The sequence below is a fragment of the Carassius carassius genome, chromosome 1, assembly GCF_963082965.1.
Source record: "Carassius carassius chromosome 1, fCarCar2.1, whole genome shotgun sequence".
NCBI classification, from domain to species: Eukaryota; Metazoa; Chordata; class Actinopteri; order Cypriniformes; family Cyprinidae; genus Carassius; species Carassius carassius.
Genome location: NC_081755.1, coordinates 21,481,851 through 21,501,274, shown reverse-complemented (window position 1 = coordinate 21,501,274; position 19,424 = coordinate 21,481,851). Strand labels below are relative to the sequence as shown.

Genomic DNA, 19,424 nt, shown 5'->3' with positions numbered 1-19,424 from the left:
GTTCTGTCAAAGCCAAATATGACGTCACAAGTAGTTTTATTGAAACCGGCCATTTCAGTGAACAGTTGCAAAATCAACTGAATAAATAGTAAACAGGTTTCTTCACCTGGTTCATAATTAAATGCTCAGCTGTTCAAATAACAATAAAATTAAAAAAAAAAAATAATAATACTGTATAACAATAGGACAGGAGTACCTTTTTTGAAATCAAAGCTCCATAAGGTGCACATTTAAATAAAAAAAATATCTTAAAAATAGCCTATAAAATAGGCTATTAAAATAGGCCAATCTTTTTCCTAAATAAATATATTTAAATGAGAAAAGTACAATATAAAATTTTTTTAGTTTTACAACTATAATGGCTTATTAAAATCAAAACAGATTTTATTCTCCTTTCTAACAAATCCACAGATGCAAATAACGAACATCACAAAAGAATATGACAAACCCTAGTAACTTAAGGGCAGCATTTACATATAAAGAAAGAACAAAAAGTGATCAGTTTAAGAACATTTTTTTTAAACATCAGCCTGAGGTTACCTTTTCCTTTTTGTTAACTCAATTTCTTATCTGAACAGTCTCAACCAGTTGCACAAGAAACAGATTATCAACTCAATAAACATTTCCCCCCTCTTTTTTTACTTTGATAAACAGTAATGCTGTCTTGAGGTAGACATTAGAAGACAGACAAGCGTATCCTCCTTCGTTTAAAGATTTTGTGCGAGAAACACCAGCCTGTCAACAGCATCCGGCTTCAGAGATGCTCTGTGGCAGGTCACGATATTGCCACTACAGCTGAAAACCCTTTCGGAGGGTGAACTGGTAGCTGGTACCAAGAGATACTTTTTTGCCAGGTGGCTCAGAGATGGAAAGAAAACTTCATGATCCTTCCACCACTTGAGAGGATCAGTGTCACTCTCCACACTTGCGGACTGCAAGTAACTTGACAGTTCATTTTCAATAGCCTCCCTCTTGGTTGGTGCAGTGGTGGTGGCTGTGCGCTTCTTGAAGAAGCTTGCCAGTCTCTTAGCTTTTGGTGCTACTGCTGCTTCTCCATCTGCAGGCTCAGGCACAGTGGGCACACATAGGCAAGGCGGTTGACAGCTGCTCTGATCAGCCAGTAGCGTCTCCACCTCCAAGACAGCTCTGTGCTTTAATGCATCGACTTTTTCACTTGGGATGTAGGTGGCCCTGAACCGAGGATCCACAAATGAAGCCATCTCCAAAAGGTCAGTAGTGGCTGGGTCAGAATATTTGCTGTTGAGGTACTCAACAATGCTGGTCTTGATCGTTTTACAAAGCTCGCTATCACCCTCTTCACATGCCAGGAGACTTTCGTTAAAAAGGTGCAGCACAGGTTTCACATATGATAGAGTGACGTACTCCTCACCTGATAAAGCATCAGTAAAGTCCTGGAGAGGTTTCAGGACCTTTTGGACTGCTTCTAGGACCTCTAAGTCCTGCCAGGTAGGGACAAGATGCCTGGTCTTTTTGTCATTAGACAGGACTTTGGCCAGTGCTCCTTCCTGCTCCAGGACTCTCTCTATCATCTGCTGCCTGGATCCCCAGCGTGTGGCAGACTCGGTTATGAGTTGGTGACTTGGCAGACCCAGCTGAATCTGGACTTCAGCAAGATGTCTCCTTTTCTTCCAGCTGTACGAAAAACAGCTTACAATTCTTTTGCACAAAGAAATGGCCCGGGTGACACGCTTGTCATTCATGCCATGTCCTGTCAGAATCATAAAAAACTATTAAACAAATGTGCTTATGTGAGAAATTTGACTCTGGTTTCACTTTAACACATTCATACAACTAATCCAAAATCAAGCTTTAGAAATATTCTACATTAATATTATTTTCTTGTTTCATAGTTTATTTTTTTAATCAACACCAGTACTAATCATAAATATCAAATATTATATTTTTTTCTGAATTTTAATCATGTAAGTGATTTTAATGTATTATTATTTTTGTATAATTTATAAATGATGACTCTACTGTATGTACATTTACTCGTGTTCCGTTCTTGTTGTTGTTCTTAGTATTTAATATTAATGCTATTTTTTAATGCTACTTCATATTTCTACTCCACTAAAAACTCCACAATGTCTAGGCATATGTGTCAACATTAGTTTCTAGTTACTTTGCAGTTTGCTATTTTCAATCCAGAGAAAAAACTATAGTCTATCATAATAGCTAAATATATATGTTACCTTGATGATAACAACAGGCTAACCAGCATTTTAAAGTCATAATTACCTCACCTTTACCAGCTGTAACATTAAAGTGGTAAATACATCGATGCATCACTAATTCTTATCCAATAACGGAAACCTAATAAAAATGGTTCTGAAATCTACCATTCTGTATTGTAAATGATTTTACATTTAACACTTTAAGTTTTGTGTTTTATTAATCTATTTAACCTATATTTAACAATACATACTGCATTTCAACGGACACCTGGCCAAGACAGCAGCATAAAACACAAAGTTGCAGACAGAAACACAAAGGAAAATAAGGAAAAACTAACATTTTAATGTTTTTGATTAAAGTAAAATATCTGAATACTCCTTACAACACTGCACTCACCAATAGCCAAGTGCAGTCTGTGACCGAAGCACTGCATCCTCAGCCACTCGTTCAGCTCAACCGCTTTGACGATGTTGCTCCCGTTGTCGGTTGTTATAGCAACCAGATACTTTTCTTGGAGTTTCCAGCTTGCAATTGCGTCCTGCAGGGCCTCAGCTATGTGCTCACCGGTGTGGTCCTGGGGGAAATAACTTGTTTGCAGACACGCTGTTTTCATCTCCCAGTCTTGAATGAAGTGAACTGTCATGCTCATGTAAGGCTCACACGTCCTGCTCGACCACATATCGCTGGTCAACGCAAAATGGGTCACGTTAGCGAGCCGGTCAGCAAGGCTCTGTCTGATTTCAGTGTACATTTGTGGCAGTGCTTCTCGTGCAAAGTAGTTGCGACTGGGAAGCTCATATCTCGGGTCCATAGTTTTCAGTAGCTTTTGGAATCCGATTTGTGCCACAGTTGCAACGGGGACCATATCTTTAGCAATGTGGTAGGACACCGCTTTAGTTATATTACACCACTTGACACTTTTCTTTTCATAAGGCACATTGCGGGAAAATGAAGTTTGCAGTGAGCTTTGTTTCGGGGCTGGAGCTTTTTCGGGTTGTCGATGGCTTGCGGCTGGGGCTTCTGCAGCGCGCAGTTTCAAAGACTCTTCGTACTGCAGTTTGTGCCACTGTTTTAGGTGGTGAAAAAGATTTGTAGTGCTTCCACCCCTGGCTGTAACTTGTTTATTGCACTCCCTACAAATAACGTGATGTTGTTGCTCATCTGATACTTTGAATCCGAACCATCTCCAAATTACTGAGCCACTGCTTTTTCTTTTACTAACCAATTCCTCCGTGCGCTCCGCAGACGTAGTTGCTTCCTCCATGTTTGTTGAAGAGTGGCTCTGTGCCTGCACCCCCACCCCCCCCCCCCCCCCCCCTCCCCTCGAAGAGGAGGGGCGCTGGCGCGGGGAGCAGCGCAAATTTGAACTATATCGATTTATGCGATATGGTCTAATTCCATATCGCGTCTAAAAATATATCGATATATTTTTTATATCGATATATCGCCCAGCCCTAATATATATATATATATATATATATATATATATTATATTATTATTATATTTTTTATGTGTTTGATGACATTGCAAGGAGTTGTGAATTTCGCCAGGTGACGTGACCGTCATGTGGCTGGAACTCATAACTGGTTTTGTTAAGCTGTGTTAAGCAACCAGGAGTACATGTTTTGTCTTGCGTGTGTTTTGTTTGTGTCAGTAATTGAGACGGCCTGCTGATCTGTGTGCGGTTTGTTTCTCCCAGAAAAAGCCACGGATGGATCCCTGCAGAATGAAGACTGGACACTCAACTTGGAGATCTGTGACATCATTAATGAGACCGAGGAAGGGTGAGAAAGCAGGAAACAAACACACACACACACACACACACAGAGAGAGCCTGTTGATGACTCACAGCAACTCTCACTGACTCATTCAGTACGACACTGAGCCGTCTGAGCAGCAGACTGACTGGGAATGTGCTGGTGTAGCATTGTACTCCGTTCTGATTGGTTCTCACAGTCCCACGTGGCCCTGTTTAAAGCTGACATTAAGAAGCATAAAACCTCTATGACTCTATACAGTGAAAGTATTTTTTTGCTTCATAGAACAAATAGTCTTAAATGTACAACCTTGGAAGACAACAACGGTTAGAGTAAAAAAATATATTTTTCTTATGCTCACCAAGGCTGGATTTATGTCATTACAAAATACAGTAAAAAAAAACCCTGTAATATTGTGAAATATTATTGCAATTGAAAATAACTCTTCTCTGTTTGAATGTATTTTCAGATGTAATTTATTCTTGTGATGATTTCAGCATCATTACTCCAGTCTTCAGTATCAGATGATCCTTTAAAATCATTCGAATATACTGATTTGCTGCTCAAAAATGATTATTATTACCAATGTTGACAACTGTTGTTCTGCTTCATATTTTGGCAGAACGGTGATACATTTATTTATAGTGCTGTCAAATGATTAATTGCTGTTAATCACATCCTAAATAAAAGTTTTGGTTTGCATAATACAACCCGAATTCCGGAAAAGTTGGGACGTTTTTTAAATTTTAATAAAATGAAAACTAAAAGACTTTCAAATCACATGAGACAATATTTTATTCACAATAGAACATAGATAACGTAGCAAATGTTTAAACTGAGAAAGTTTACAATTTTATGCACAAAATGAGCTCATTTCAATTTTGATTTCTGCTACAGGTCTCAAAATAGTTGGGACGGGGCATGTTTACCATGGTGTAGCATCTCCTTTTCTTTTCAAAACAGTTTGAAGACGTCTGGGCATTGAGGCTATGAGTTGCTGGAGTTTTGCTGTTGGAATTTGGTCCCATTCTTGCCTTATATAGATTTCCAGCTGCTGAAGAGTTCGTGGTCGTCTTTGACGTATTTTTCGTTTAATGATGCGCCGAATGTTCTCTATAGGTGAAAGATCTGGACTGCAGGCAGGCCAGGTTAGCACCCGGACTCTTCTACGACGAAGCCATGCTGTTGTTATAGCTGCAGTATGTGGTTTTGCATTGTCCTGCTGAAATAAACAAGGCCTTCCCTGAAATAGACGTTGTTTGGAGGGAAGCATATGTTGCTCTAAAACCTTTATATACCTTTCAGCATTCACAGAGCCTTCCAAAACATGCAAGCTGCCCATACCGTATGCACTTATGCACCCCCATACCATCAGAGATGCTGGCTTTTGAACTGAACGCTGATAACATGCTGGAAGGTCTCCCTCCTCTTTAGCCCGGAGGACACGGCGTCCGTGATTTCCAACAAGAATGTCAAATTTGGACTCGTCTGACCATAAAACACTATTCCACTTTGAAATAGTCCATTTTAAATGAGCCTTGGCCCACAGGACACGACGGCGCTTCTGGACCATGTTCACATATGGCTTCCTTTTTGCATGATAGAGCTTTAGTTGGCATCTGCTGATGGCACGGCGGATTGTGTTTACCGACAGTGGTTTCTGAAAGTATTCCTGGGCCCATTTAGTAATGTCATTGACACAATCATGCCGATGAGTGATGCAGTGTCGTCTGAGAGCCCGAAGACCACGGGCATCCAATAAAGGTCTCCAGCCTTGTCCCTTACGCACAGAGATTTCTCCAGTTTCTCTGAATCTTTTGATGATGTTATGCACTGTAGATGATGAGATTTGCAAAGCCTTTGCAATTTGACGTTGAGGAACATTGTTTTTAAAGTTTTCCACAATTTTTTTACGCAGTCTTTCACAGATTGGAGAGCCTCTGCCCATCTTTACCTCTGAGAGACTCTGCTTCTCTAAGACAAAGCTTTTATAGCTAATCATGTTACAGACCTGATATCAATTAACTTAATTAATCACTAGATGTTCTCCCAGCTGAATCTTTTCAAAACTGCTTGCTTTTTTAGCCATTTGTTGCCCCCGTGCCAACTTTTTTGAGACCTGTAGCAGGCATTAAATTTTAAATGAGCTAATTAAGTGGATAAAAGTATAAAATTTCTCAGTTTAAACATTTGCTACGTTATCTATGTTCTATTGTGAATAAAATATTGGCTCATGTGATTTGAAATTCCTTTAGTTTTCATTTTATTAAAATTTAAAAAACGTCCCAACTTTTCCGGAATTCGGGTTGTATATGTGTGTGTACAATGTATATTTATTTTGTATATATAAATACACACACCTACAGTATATATTTTGAAAAATGTACATGTATATATTCATATAATTTATATTATATAATGTAATATATAAACCTAACATATTTATATTAAATATATATATATAGGGTTGCAAAGGGGTGGGACATTTCTGGTAAGTTCCAGAAATATGCAAAAATCCCTGGAATGTTCCAAAAAATCTCGGAAAGTTTCCAAAATTTCTGGAATGTTTCTGAAATTTACTGGACATTTGTCAACTTTTTGCAACCCTAGATGTATGCTTGCATGTTTGTGTATTTATTTACATAATTAATATACATAGTACACACCCATATATTATCTAAAAAAAAACACTTATTATGATGCAATTAATTGCGATTAATCATTTGACAGCACTGATTGTTTTAAGATTTGCTTCATGAATAGAAAGCTCAAAAGAAAAGCATTTATTTGAAAAAAAAAAAAAAAAAAAAAAAATATATATATATATATATATATATATATATTAGGGATGCACCGGTTGACCGGCCATAAATCGGAACCGACCGGTTTTTGCTTAAAATACACGATCGGCAATCGGCCGGTTTTTGGTCGATTTTTCCGGAAGTGCGCCTGCGTGCACATACTACATTGGAATCATTCGCTATGATGTCATTTGCGTGGAAGTATGTCCAAATCTGTGCGCAGGACACGGACAGCCGATCAGCACTGGAAGTGCAGAGCTACACGTCTGAGGCACATATAGCAGGAAGCGAACAGCCGTTGGTGTACTGACGCACAAATAAGAGCCCCTTTCCTGCTCAATGAAGCTGCGCGAGCGAGCTCGATGAAGTAGGTGAAAAACCTTTACCGTATGTGAAAAGACTATTCATTAAAAAACATAGGAGAAACCTAACCAGATGACCAACAGCTTCTGGCCAGATCCGATTCTGATTTGTGAATTTCAGTGAAGCAGCACACATGACAATGACAACATAGAAAATGTAATACATCTGTATTTCATTCATAATTAATACATTCATATTAAATATAGCATACTTTTTAATGGTTGCGAAGTACTTATTCAAAAGAAGTACTACTGAGGGAGTACGCAATTTGAGTCTGAGCACATTTCCTTTTTTAAGACAAGTCAGTTGGTGGACAGCTTCATGACAGTCCTCATCAAAAATGCTGATTGTTTCTTTTAACTAAGGTTCGATATTGAGCGTAATTTCTCCTATTCATTTTTACAGTTAAATCGCCTCTACGTCGAGGTCAGTTTTAAGTAGCTGATGTTGTTGTTCTTGCTTACCAAAGCTTATAAAAAGATGACATGGGAGCTTTGGTCCCACCATGGGAAAAAAAACAAGCTGGGAGTTGGGTTGATGAACTTCCTGTCAATGAATTACAGTGTGTTTTTGTAAGAGGCATTTCAGTAGTGGTGCTTTACTGGTGTCTCGTCAGATTGAGTCTTTTTATTCCTATCTTGAGCTCACGGAGTGCTCTGCTAAATTGCATGTTATAAAATGGATAGTTATGATCCTGGATACTGATTAGTCAATCCAGTCATGCTGAAATACACAATCAGAAGCATCTTTGATGCAAAACAACAGCTTTTTACAGTAGCTACTTGTTCATATCCTTAACCCTGAGTCTGAGCAATACAACTAAAATGGTTAATATGTGATACAGCTACTTCAGTAGAGTATGTTCATATCAACAGCTCCATAAAGCCTGCTCACACCAAAAGTGATAACTATAGAAGTAATTATTAAAGGGATAGTTCAGGCAAAAATTTAAATTCTGTCATTAATTACTCACCCTCATGTCGTTCCAAACCCGTTAGAACTTCTTAGTTCATCTTCTGAACACAAATTAAGACATTCAGAGCTTTCTGACCCTCCATAGACAGCAACACAACTGACACGTTCAAGGTCAAAAAAGGTATTAAGGACAATGTTAAAATAGTCCATGTGACATTAGTGCTTCAACCATAATAATATGAAGCTAAGACAATACTTTTTGTGTTCAAAGAAAACAAAAATAATGATTTTATTTAGCAAGTTCTTCTCTTCTGTGACGGTCTTCGATTGGGAATTCTGTGTGAAGGCGAAAGATTTTCCCACACATTGGTCTGACAGATTTGCCATGTTAATCTACAGAAATCTTGGCTTGAAAAGTGACTTCAGAGTGACATGCGACATTTACAATAGACACCCTTTTTTTCTTGTGAAATTTGCCAAAATATTGCTAATTTAACTGCAAGTGTCTCACTTAAAAAAAAAATACAATAAAGAAGAACAGTGAAGTCCACACCACAACTATAAACAATTTTAAGAGCATGTTTTTCCCCAACTGATGAATGTTAAAAACACCGACAGCCAATCAAAATTCATTCAAAGTGCCGGCTGTAATGTTGACAGAACATAACTGAAGCTTACGCTTCGAATAAATATACTGTTCATTTCTGTTGTGCGTGTGATTATATAGTAATCGTTATAGTTATTCTTGGTGAGCTGTTGTCTTAATCATCTAAACGGTGTGCCCCCACAGGCCTAAAGATGCCATGCGTGCGGTGAAAAAGAGACTCAACGGCAACAGGAACTTCCGTGAAGTGATGCTGGCTCTAACCGTGAGTGACAGTGTGCTACACATTCTCTCCCTTTCACATAAACCCTTGTGTTCATGCTGTCAGAAATGAAGGTGGAGGAGCAACATCTGGTGTTTAGTCTGGTGCTTTGCACCGTTAATAATTAATGACTACTGAGTACTTTGTAAATCCCACCTTCAGGCCTGCCGGAGGCTATTTTGACATTTGAAGAAGGTATTTTGTGAGGATTTGAATGCATTATACTCCTGTTTTTTGTGATCCTCTGGGAGCTTCAGCTTGTCTAAGGCCCAATCCCAATTCTATTTTACACATATCGGAAATCGTGCAGCTCACACATCCAGGAGAAAATTAACTTGTCAACGCTGCCCCACGACGTTTATTAAATACAGTTTTAATACTGAATCGCTACATTATATTTTCCAGCGACGAGAGGATACAATTGCTGTTTTTAAGTAAATTCACTCTAAAAAGATAAACGCACAGACGTGAATACACGCAACCTCCATTTCTCTTTCTCTCTCTCTCTGTCTCTCTTTCTCTCTCGAATAGGCAATATTTTAGAAAATGGTTTAGCGATTTCTAATTATTGGGGGTATTAGCCCCCATCAATGTCTTCGGCAGTTATCGCCCTGATCAGACATATGCTGTGGCACGCAGTCTGTAATGATATGACGTTAGCATATATTAGCGATTTTTTGCAAACATTTCTTTGAGTAACATGACCATTAATATGAACCCACAATTGAATGTATCATAAAACAAATTTCATTAACTTTTCATTAAAATCTTTATTTATGGCAAAAAAGCTTACATTTATGTGTCTTTTTGTTCGCTGTAGCAGCCATGTTGCCGAGATAATTTATACCCCTTCGTCTGAAGTGTGGTCCCGAAAAATCTTCGTTTGAAGGGCTATGTTCCCCTTACCCCTACCCCTCCAACCAAAAGAGAATCTAGACAAAGGGGAAGGGCTAAGGGGTAGAATTGGGATTGGGCCTAAACAATCAATAATCTTAGCTGCTTGTGTAATTGTCTTTTTTAGGTGCTGGAGACTTGCGTGAAAAACTGTGGCCACCGTTTTCACGTCCAAGTCGCCAATAGAGATTTCATCGAAGGTGTCTTGGTGAAGATCATCATTCCGAAGACCAACCCTCCTGCTATAGTACAGGAGAAAGTGCTGTCACTGATTCAGGTGAATTGAGTGAGATTAAAAAACTTCCTCTTTATCTCTTCCTCTGTTTCTGCAATAAAACCACCACTGATGGCCGTTGCTACATTCTAAGCATTTCCATTCAGAATGGGTCCGGGCTGGAAACTAGGTTTGATGGACTTGGTCTGCGAGGCTGCTTGCAATTGTATTAATTCTAGTTGACTGGAAGCCATTACTGAATCAGATTGACAGATTGTTTAGATTGATTGCTGACAGTTTCCTTGATGGCATACAGGGCATAGCTGCATTTAGTTGTCTCTAGGATTTTACAAATACCTGGTTTTTCACTCTAAAATGTCACACTGAACTGTCTTTTTATTTTATTAAAATTTGTTTGGTTTTATTTAATAGAATTTTTGGTTTGTCTACTACATTTCCGGGCCGTCGGAGAACAAATGAATCAAATCCATCTTTATTTGACCCTCTTATGTTTAGCACTCTCTATTCTGATTCTATTTAATCTATTTATTGACTTGATCCTCTAACACTTGCACCCTCTATTGGTTTTCTAACTGCTCGTTTTCTTAAAAAAATAAAAAAAGCTCTCTAACACTCTCTATTCTTTTCTATTTATCTACTTATTTTATTTTTGTTATATTAAAAAAAACTAAAAACTTTGCTACGTTTACCGCATTAGCCTAACCGAGACTTATCATAGCACTTGCATATTACTGCTCATTTGTTGTTTTTGATTTCTTTCTAATGTCATTATTTGTAAGTCGCTTTGGCGACTAGTAAAATATATATTTTTAAATACTTAAGTCACATAAAACTCATGGTGCATTTTAATATTGTTGTGATCAGAAGAGGAACTAGAAATAAAAAAAGTTGACAAAATAACCTGCTCTAACCTGAATGATTTCCACTTTTGTACTGTTGTACTGTAAATTTATCTAGAATGTCTATTGGCAATAGTAATTAACAAAATTCAATGTGTAAATGCATTGAGTTGTGAGTTCCTTTTACCTGCTAAAAACCATCTATTGCTAATGGTTGAAAACTTTACCTGATAAAGCTAAGCTCCTGTGGGATAGCTTTTCTATAGTTCCACTACCCATTAACCAATCACCTCTCTGTCTTTGTGTTTCGGCCCAGGCTTGGGCAGATGCATTCAGGAGCAGCCCAGACCTAACCGGAGTAGTGCACATTTACGAGGAGCTGAAGAGGAAAGGAGTTGAGTTCCCCATGGCAGACCTGGATGCTTTGTCACCCATCCACACTCCACAGCGGGTGAGAAACACACAACACTCACAGGGTTTAGAAGTGGGTTCTTCAATGAGTTTTCATTCATTTTGCTTCATCCTTTCTTCTAGGGAGTCCCAGAGGTAGATCCAGGCACACACAAGTACAGAGCGCCTGCTCAGCCCAACACAGCATCCCAAACGGGCCCTAGACCTGCAGCTGCTGCAACAGCTGACTTATACCCCGCCCAGATCCCACCTGTATCGGGACCCATCACAGCAAACCCAGAGCAGGTCACAATCACCTCAGAATAGACGTTGCTGTATTCAGTGCTAAAATGAAATGTGTTGAAAACCTGTTCCAAAACCAATGAGCTGATTTACACCGTGTCCTAACTACAAGATTGTACACAGCCAATCAGAAGCATGTGTTGGTGGGCTTTCTCTGGAAGCGCACTGCACTCACAATGAAATAGATGCGTTTATAATCTAATTCTTCTTCTTTCGTGTGTCGTCATCAAATGTCCAGCTCAGTAGAACTCAGCCACGTTCTCATCTCAGGTCCCACGTCGAAGAGGCCGGCCTCCGACGGTGGTTTATACAGTGGACAGGTGGTGATTATGTGCTCAGCGGTCTGCTCTGGCTCCCCACACTCACACACTGCTCTGTCTTCCAGGCCCAACTTCCTCATCGATGCTTTGTAACGTCCAACCCCAGTTCGCAGGCGGTTTAGCAGAGTCCATTGCCGGCGTGGCAGATCCTCTCCTTCAAGAGCGCCTCCAGGGTCATAGATGTAACGGTGGATTCGTGAGGGCCCTGCTGACTCCCACTCCTGCTTCCAGGCTGCCGCGAGCCATGCCTCTGTAGACAGGTCCTCAGGGAGGGACCTGAGCAGGTCTTGTGCCGCCTTGTTGTACGGGTGGCGGGACTTCAGTCTATGAGGAGGCAGTGCTGTTGTGGTGGTATTGTGCAGGATATGCCAGTTGTATCTTTGGGCTTTCCTTGCAAGAGCGAGGGTAGCAGCCTCTCGTCGGAGGCCGGCCGGGGCTATTCCCGCTAGTGTTGGCAGATGGTAGACAGGGGTAGATTTCAGTCAGCCAGTTATAGTCCGAAGGGCGGTGTTTATGGCAATGTCGACTTTCCTGGCGTGTGGGCTTCTGCACCAGGCTGGGGCACAGTATTCAGCTGTGGAGAAGACGAGAGCTACTGTTGATATTCGAAGCACCTTGGCAGTTGCACCCCAGCTAGTACCAGCGAGACGTCGAATTGTTGCGACCCTTGATGAAGAAGTGAAGAAGTGAAGTGAAGTGACATTCGGCCAAGTATGGTGACCCATACTCAGAATTTGTGCTCTGCATTTAACCCATCCGAAGTGCACACACACAGAGCAGTGAACATACACACACACTGTGAACACACACCCGGAGCAGTGGGCAGCCATTTATGCTGCGGCGCCCGGGGAGCAGTTGGGGGTTCGGTGCCTTGCTCAAGGGCACCTCAGTCGTGGTATTGAGGGCAGTGAGAGAACTGTACATGTACTCCCCCCACCCACAATTCCTGCCGGCCCGGGACTCGAACCCACAACCCTTCGATTGGGAGTCCGATTCTCTAACCACCAGGCCACGACTTCCCCATCATCATCCTGACACTTTAGCCGTCACTTCTTCAAGGTGTTGTTTGAATGTTAGAGATCTATCCAGGCGTACGCCAAGGTACCGTGGAGCTTGCTGGAACTCAAGGTGCTTGTTATTAACGAATATGTCCAGTTCCCGTCTGGCCTAACTTTTGTTCAGGTGGTAAGCTGCTGCAACTGTCTTGCCGATGCTGAGCTGTAAACGCCACTCACGCAGGTAGGCTGCCAAGGTGTCCATGTCCTGGTTTAGGCTGGCCTGCATCTGCTCCCATATTTGTCGTCTCGTCATAATGGCCAGGTCGTCCGCGTAACCATATTTCCGGGATGTTGTTTCAGGTAAGTCGTGGATGTAGATATTGAATAACATCGGTGCAAGGACAGAACCCTGCGGAACACCATTCCTCAGCCTTCTAAGCCTGCTGCATTGACCGTCACTGGTCTTTAAGGTGAAGCTGCGGTTCGTCACCATCTCAATGATGAACTTCACCATGTGCCGGTCGGGAATGATCTTTAGTAGCTTTAGGTGGAGTCCGCGGTGCCAGACGGTATCGTAAGCGGCTGTGAGATCAAGCAACACTACTCCAGCCTTCTGTTTTTCCTGAAAGCTGTCCTCAATGTCTTGGGTGAGCAGTGTCACCTGGTCAACCGTTGACCGACCGTGCCGGAAGCCAGCTTGTTCCCGTGGGAGTTGAGGGTCCACTATTGGCTCGTTACGATTATAGATCAGCCTCTCCAGGGTTTTGAATGGGACACAGAGCAGTGAGATGGGTCGGTAGGATTTGGGGTCTTCAGCAGGCTTGTTTGGTTTTGGAAGGGCTATGACAGCAGCACGGCGCCATATCTTCGGGAGCTTGGACCTCCGAAGGCATGTCGAGTAGAATGAGCAGAGCCATACAGATGTTCTTACACTCTGGTGAGTCACAAACTCAGGGTGGATGTAATCATGTCCTGGTGCTTTCCCTTGTTTGGTCTTACTCAAGGCAGTCTGGAGTTCAGCTGTTGTAAATTCCCCTGACAAGTTGGCGTCCACACTAGCTGCTCTACACAGGGAAGTCACCTGGTGTGATGTTGTGCGGGCAAAGTTCTTATCAGCATCAGGGAAACAGCTGTTCTTAAGGAGCTGGGATGCGATGGCATTTGCTGTTATTGGGCACCGGGAGGTCGATGGTGTTCTACCTGTCAGCTGGTTTATTGTCCGCCACGCCTTACGGCTGTAGTGGGTGAAGTCAATTGACTGAACTACTTCTGTCCACCTTGACCTTCGGGTGGCATCTAGCTTCTGCAGAAGTACCGTTGCAGATTCTTCCACTTCCTCCCTGGAGCTTGCCTGCTGGTGGATATGCAGGAGGTGGCTGCACTCTCCATCCCAGCCCGGGATGTAGTTTGTGTTAAAGCCACGGGGGATGGTTTTCCTTGCTGCCCCAAGGAGTACTCTGCAGTAGGCTGCATATCCAGCGTCCACGTCGGCGTTGTCTGGGTCTGGGAGACAGGATGATGTCTTTTCTGTCTCCTCAGTGAAAGACTGCCAATTTGCGTTACGAAAGTTCCATCTCCTGATGGGTTTCCCTGCAACTGGCTGCACCAGGGATGGGACCTTTATGATGGACGGTCGGTGGTGTGAGCGGGGGAACCTATCCAGGACACGTCTCTCTGGCTTTTGAGCTGTGTGACACACAGCGAAAGCCAAGTCCGGGTTGGTGTGGGTGTTCCAGCGTGCTGAAAAGAAGCTTGGAGGTTCTTTGGTGTCGAACAGTAGCAACGCATTGGCACTGGAGGCCCATTGGCTTAATGTCTCTCCATTTGGTGTAGTATGACTGTAACCCCAGTCTATGTGTTGGCAGTTAAAGTCCCCTGCATAGATGGCGGGTGCAGGTGCCGGTGAAAGTGATGTCATAGTCAGCATTGATGGTGGGGGCTTGTAGACATTGACAATCGTTGTGGTCTGCACCTTAGTCGACAGCCATTCGATACTCGAGCCTGGTGGAGATTGGCCAGTGGCTGTCCAACTAAGGTTGTTCCTCACAAAGGTTGCAAGTCCATGCTGTTTGCTGTGGGTAGACCCAGCAAGTTGGAAACCGGGCAGTTTGAGGATGTTATCACTGTCACGGTGTGTCTCCTGGAGGAGGACGGCTGCTACTTTGTGGGAGTCAGCGAGATGGTAGATGACTTCCATTTTGACGGTTGTAAGGCCCTCTACATTAAGTTGGAACACCGACAGACCTTGGTACTCGATGGTCGGGATGGTCACTCGTCCTGACATGGATGCACCATGTCCCTTCGGTCTCTTGCACCTCGGTCTGCCAGCTAGATGATGACTGGTTGGCAACATTAGTTTCGCAAACTGGTCTTGCACCATTTCTTGCTACTCACGGAGGAGGCCGCGTGAAGGCTGTCGTCATCTCCTCCTAATCTCATAATCTAATTCATAAATAACAAACCTTTTAACATCATTAAATTTACATACTGAGTGACTGATAACATCTTTTTCATGGAAAAATTGTTGGTTCATTTTGTGTTCCCTGATTTAACGTACATGTTTGCTTTAATTTATTTTCAAGAACTGAGGTAAACTAACTGTTGTTGTTTTCAGTATAGCTATATGTCACGCAAAATATTCAAACTCACATTAAACCCGTTTAACTTAGAATAAAGCACATAATCAGTACTTGAGATTATCACTGTCATATAGTTTGTATGTTGTTGTTCCAGGCACTACATCGCAGAAATAGAAACCATTTCTAAAAAAAAAAATTTAGCATGTCGCCGTCACGGCTAGTTAGGTCAAAAACTCTGATTAACATGAAAAAGCAACCTTTTTAATCATGTGTTGCAGCATCACTAAGGTGTTATTGTACGAGCACACCAAAAGCAAATTTAATTATTTACACAAGGAGATTACATACAAAATCGATGCAAAGAATTGAACGGACACGAATTCAAACCAGACAATTCTAATGACACAAATTGGGTGATGCGATTGCCGCAAACACGTGATATATGCATCAATTGCGTGTTCCGTGCAAAAACTTGAGAGAAACAAATCGCACGACACAGTAGGCGCATTTCCAAATTACAAATATATAGCAAAAAGTTTTTATAGCTCACATGAGTTGGTTTTTCAGGCAATGTGAAAAAGGAATAATTCGCAAAACTGCAAAGGAAACTTTTTTCTTCGCATTTTCGGGTCACATGGCGTATGTGAAAAGTCATGTGATCATTCTTCAATGAACTACAACCTCCAAAAAACTCATCATACGTGGCCGCTCTACAGTATAAGGGGCTTTTCCTTCTATAAATGCTTAGACAATTTACACTGCACACATCTGCGGTGCAGTGTGGCTCTGATACGGCCGTTGAAGCTGATTGCGGCCCCTCTAGTTAATGCTTGTGTTTATTCCAGAATCCAGCCGCGCCACGCATGTTTCTAAAGTGGCTGTCTGTGCTGTTTCTGTAAAGATACACACATATGTCTCCTTTCAATAAATATAGCCAAAAACAGTCAAAACCCCACCAAAAGGTCTCGCCATGACTTATCGCTTAATGACTTAATGCCATGACTTATCTCGAAGAGGCAAGAGGTTATGTTTTAGTCGCATAACATTGGTTAAAGGAAAGCCATTATTTAGCAATACTTTTTATTGACATTTATAAAATATTGCCAAAGTTTGGGCCAAATTTGTAATGGAAACGTGCCTATTGTCGCGCAAGCCATTCAATGAAGAGCTTCGTCCTGTTTGACAAGTTTTATCAGAAAATGTGATGATTTTATTTGTGCGAGTGACACAAAAGCTGTGCAAGTAACCTATAGCAATTAAATGTAAATTTATGCATTTAGCAGATAAATTTAATCCAAAGTGATTTACAGTGCATTCAGGCTAACATTTTTTACCTAACATGTTCCCTGGGAATCATGGGCTTATGAATGGGAACACTACGTGAAAGAAATATTTGCTTCACTTTGGTGTGCACACACCATTACAGCTAAGAACAATTTATTGCAAATAATGCTTTAGAAATGATCTTATCTGAAACATTTTCCTAACTTCCATGCAAAAGTTAAACCTAAAAAGCAGTTATTTTAAATTGTAGAAATATTTCACAGTATTGCTGTTTTTGCTGATTTGGGATCGTTTCGTTTGTGTGAACAGATCGCAAGGCTGAGAAGTGAGCTGGACATTGTGCGTGGGAATGTTAAAGTGATGTCGGAGATGCTGACCGAGATGGTGCCGGGCCAAGAAGACACCTCCGATCTCGAGCTACTCCAGGTCTAAGAGTTTTCCCACTGCGCTCAAATCTTTTATACAGAGATTATGTGTATAAATGATCCCATATGTTTACTTAAAGAAGTTGAACACAAATGAAATCCAATGGATCTGTGGCCTAGCAGTTAGCATAGCTCTTGGAAATATTGAGCTGTGGTGCTCATGTTGGCTATATTGGTTCTAATCCGGCATGCAACATCACATTCTCTTTTCTTCTTAAGAACATTTTCCATGGTCTTAATACTCACCACTACAATAAAAGACAATAGTAAAAAAAAAAATGAAAAAGTCGATATTTTGAATCTAAACATCACCACAAGGGGGTGTAACAATATTGTGTTTTACCACCTCATCTACTGCATCCCTATGGTCCTGTTCATTATATTGGGTTGTATATACATTATTATGTCCTTTCTATACTCGACTGGGAAAATGTTCCATAATAATCTATTCTAGACTAATAAGATTTACAGCAAAGCTGAAGTGCATCTTGTGTGTCAGGAGCTGAACAGGACGTGTCGAGCCATGCAGCACAGGGTAGTGGAGCTCATCTCTCGTGTGTCTAACGAAGAGGTCACCGAAGAGCTGCTACATGTCAACGATGATTTAAACAACATCTTCCTGCGCTACGAGAGGTGAGAAGAGGTGTCCGTCACAAAAAGTTTCCCTCGTCAGCCTTTATCTGACAGCTCTCAGAGGAAGCTCTGACTTCACGTCTCCGCACTCAGCTCAGGCTTCCCTTTGATTTCCCTTCCTTTGCTTTAGAGCACAGCGCACAGGGTCTGAAGACACATTAACATTTCTTTCATCTCCATAGTGACAAGTGTTTTTGATATCTCACCGGTGCTCTGTGTTCTGACAGGTATGAGAGATACAGAGTAGGCAGAGCAGCACAAAACAACGGGGTGAGTTTGATACTGCAGTACTGCATTCTTAACACGCATAATACTGTCTGTATCATTATAATATGTAGTATAATTATAAATTATATTACATTGTTTCTTGTATGGTACCTATGTGTCTTGTGAAAATATTTTTGTCTTAAGTGCATGCTCTTTTTTTTTACATTCTATTGTTTGAATGATGCTTAGCTGAAAGAGGCAAGTATGATGCATCATTGTTGTGTAGATGTGAGTGCAGTAAAATGTTAAACCATGGCTGAGTGTAATGCATTGCCTATCAACTCTAGAGATTTAGACCCTAGAACTAAAACTACTGTTTCTCACTGTCTTCATTACTTGTCCTGTCCAATACAGGTGTTATATGCCTTGTTTCTCTAGCAGTTTTTACAGCTTTCCCATAAAACAAAAAAGTCTGAGAGAAGTGTAATCCTCACCTGTGTATGAACATTTTTATTTATTATATTTAACTTGATTAATGGATGGTAACAATTTAAAAGTATGGCACATCAGGAAATATTGATTATTTAATTAAAGGGACAATTTTCCCCCATTTCTGTATCAAGCTGTATTACAATATTAGTATGGATTTATTATGCCACTATAGAACAGGTGAAGTAATAGAGAGTTGTTTTGAGTCTGATGTGTGTTGTGAATTCACAGGTCTTGAATGAGGCTTCAGAAGGGGATAATCTCATAGATTTGGACCCCGCTTCTCCAGCTGTGGTCACTCCTCGGGTCAGCACAACACCCACTCATACACCCACATCCACCCTGCAGCCTCCTTCTGCTCCTCCTGCTGCTGCTGTGTCTCTCTCCACACAGCTGGCAGGACTTGGTGAGGGTCTCACGTGCACATCTTAATTAGGATGACTAAATAGAGGCCAATAAACCTTCAAATCAGTTCATTTAAAACCATACACATAAACTTATTTAACATGATTTTCTTTATGGCTGTAGAAGTGGGTGCAGACAGCGTCAGCAGCACTCTCAGCTCTCTGAGCGCTCACAACCCTCAGGACGACTTTGACATGTTCGCCCACACCAGGTCCAGCTCTCTAGCTGACCAGCGCAAAAAGTGAGTGCCATTTCCACACCACTGTAAACCACACTATTACCATTTTATGTTAAACCACGTAAAAAAAACAAAAAAACAACAACTATTTTCTTTGCTTATTTCTAGCGTTAAATACGAGGAACCTCAGGCTCTGGTGAGCCTGGCGTCTGCTTTGGATATCAGACAGCAAAATGCCACTGGGGTGAGTTTCTTACTGCATGTATATTGATAGTGATGAAGGGTTTGTGAAGGGTTTTGTGGGGTGCTAATGGCTGACTAGACTCTCTGATCACTGCATGTTATT

The 19,424-nt window shown here is 41.3% G+C and overlaps 1 protein-coding gene across 2 annotated transcripts in view; it reads left to right on the top strand.

The window, feature by feature from the left end:
• Positions 1 to 19,424, top strand: part of LOC132141460 (TOM1-like protein 2) — a 41,400-nt gene that overhangs the window by 10,423 nt on the left and 11,553 nt on the right. For both annotated transcript variants that reach the window (XM_059550993.1, XM_059550985.1), the window contains exons 2-12: positions 3,897 to 3,981; positions 8,824 to 8,902; positions 9,921 to 10,070; positions 11,184 to 11,318; positions 11,402 to 11,563; positions 17,051 to 17,167; positions 17,666 to 17,799; positions 18,027 to 18,069; positions 18,727 to 18,901; positions 19,024 to 19,141; positions 19,247 to 19,322. In XM_059550993.1, the coding sequence (XP_059406976.1) occupies positions 3,897 to 3,981; positions 8,824 to 8,902; positions 9,921 to 10,070; positions 11,184 to 11,318; positions 11,402 to 11,563; positions 17,051 to 17,167; positions 17,666 to 17,799; positions 18,027 to 18,069; positions 18,727 to 18,901; positions 19,024 to 19,141; positions 19,247 to 19,322 (1,274 nt within the window). The remainder of the gene's footprint in view (positions 1 to 3,896; positions 3,982 to 8,823; positions 8,903 to 9,920; positions 10,071 to 11,183; positions 11,319 to 11,401; positions 11,564 to 17,050; positions 17,168 to 17,665; positions 17,800 to 18,026; positions 18,070 to 18,726; positions 18,902 to 19,023; positions 19,142 to 19,246; positions 19,323 to 19,424) is intronic.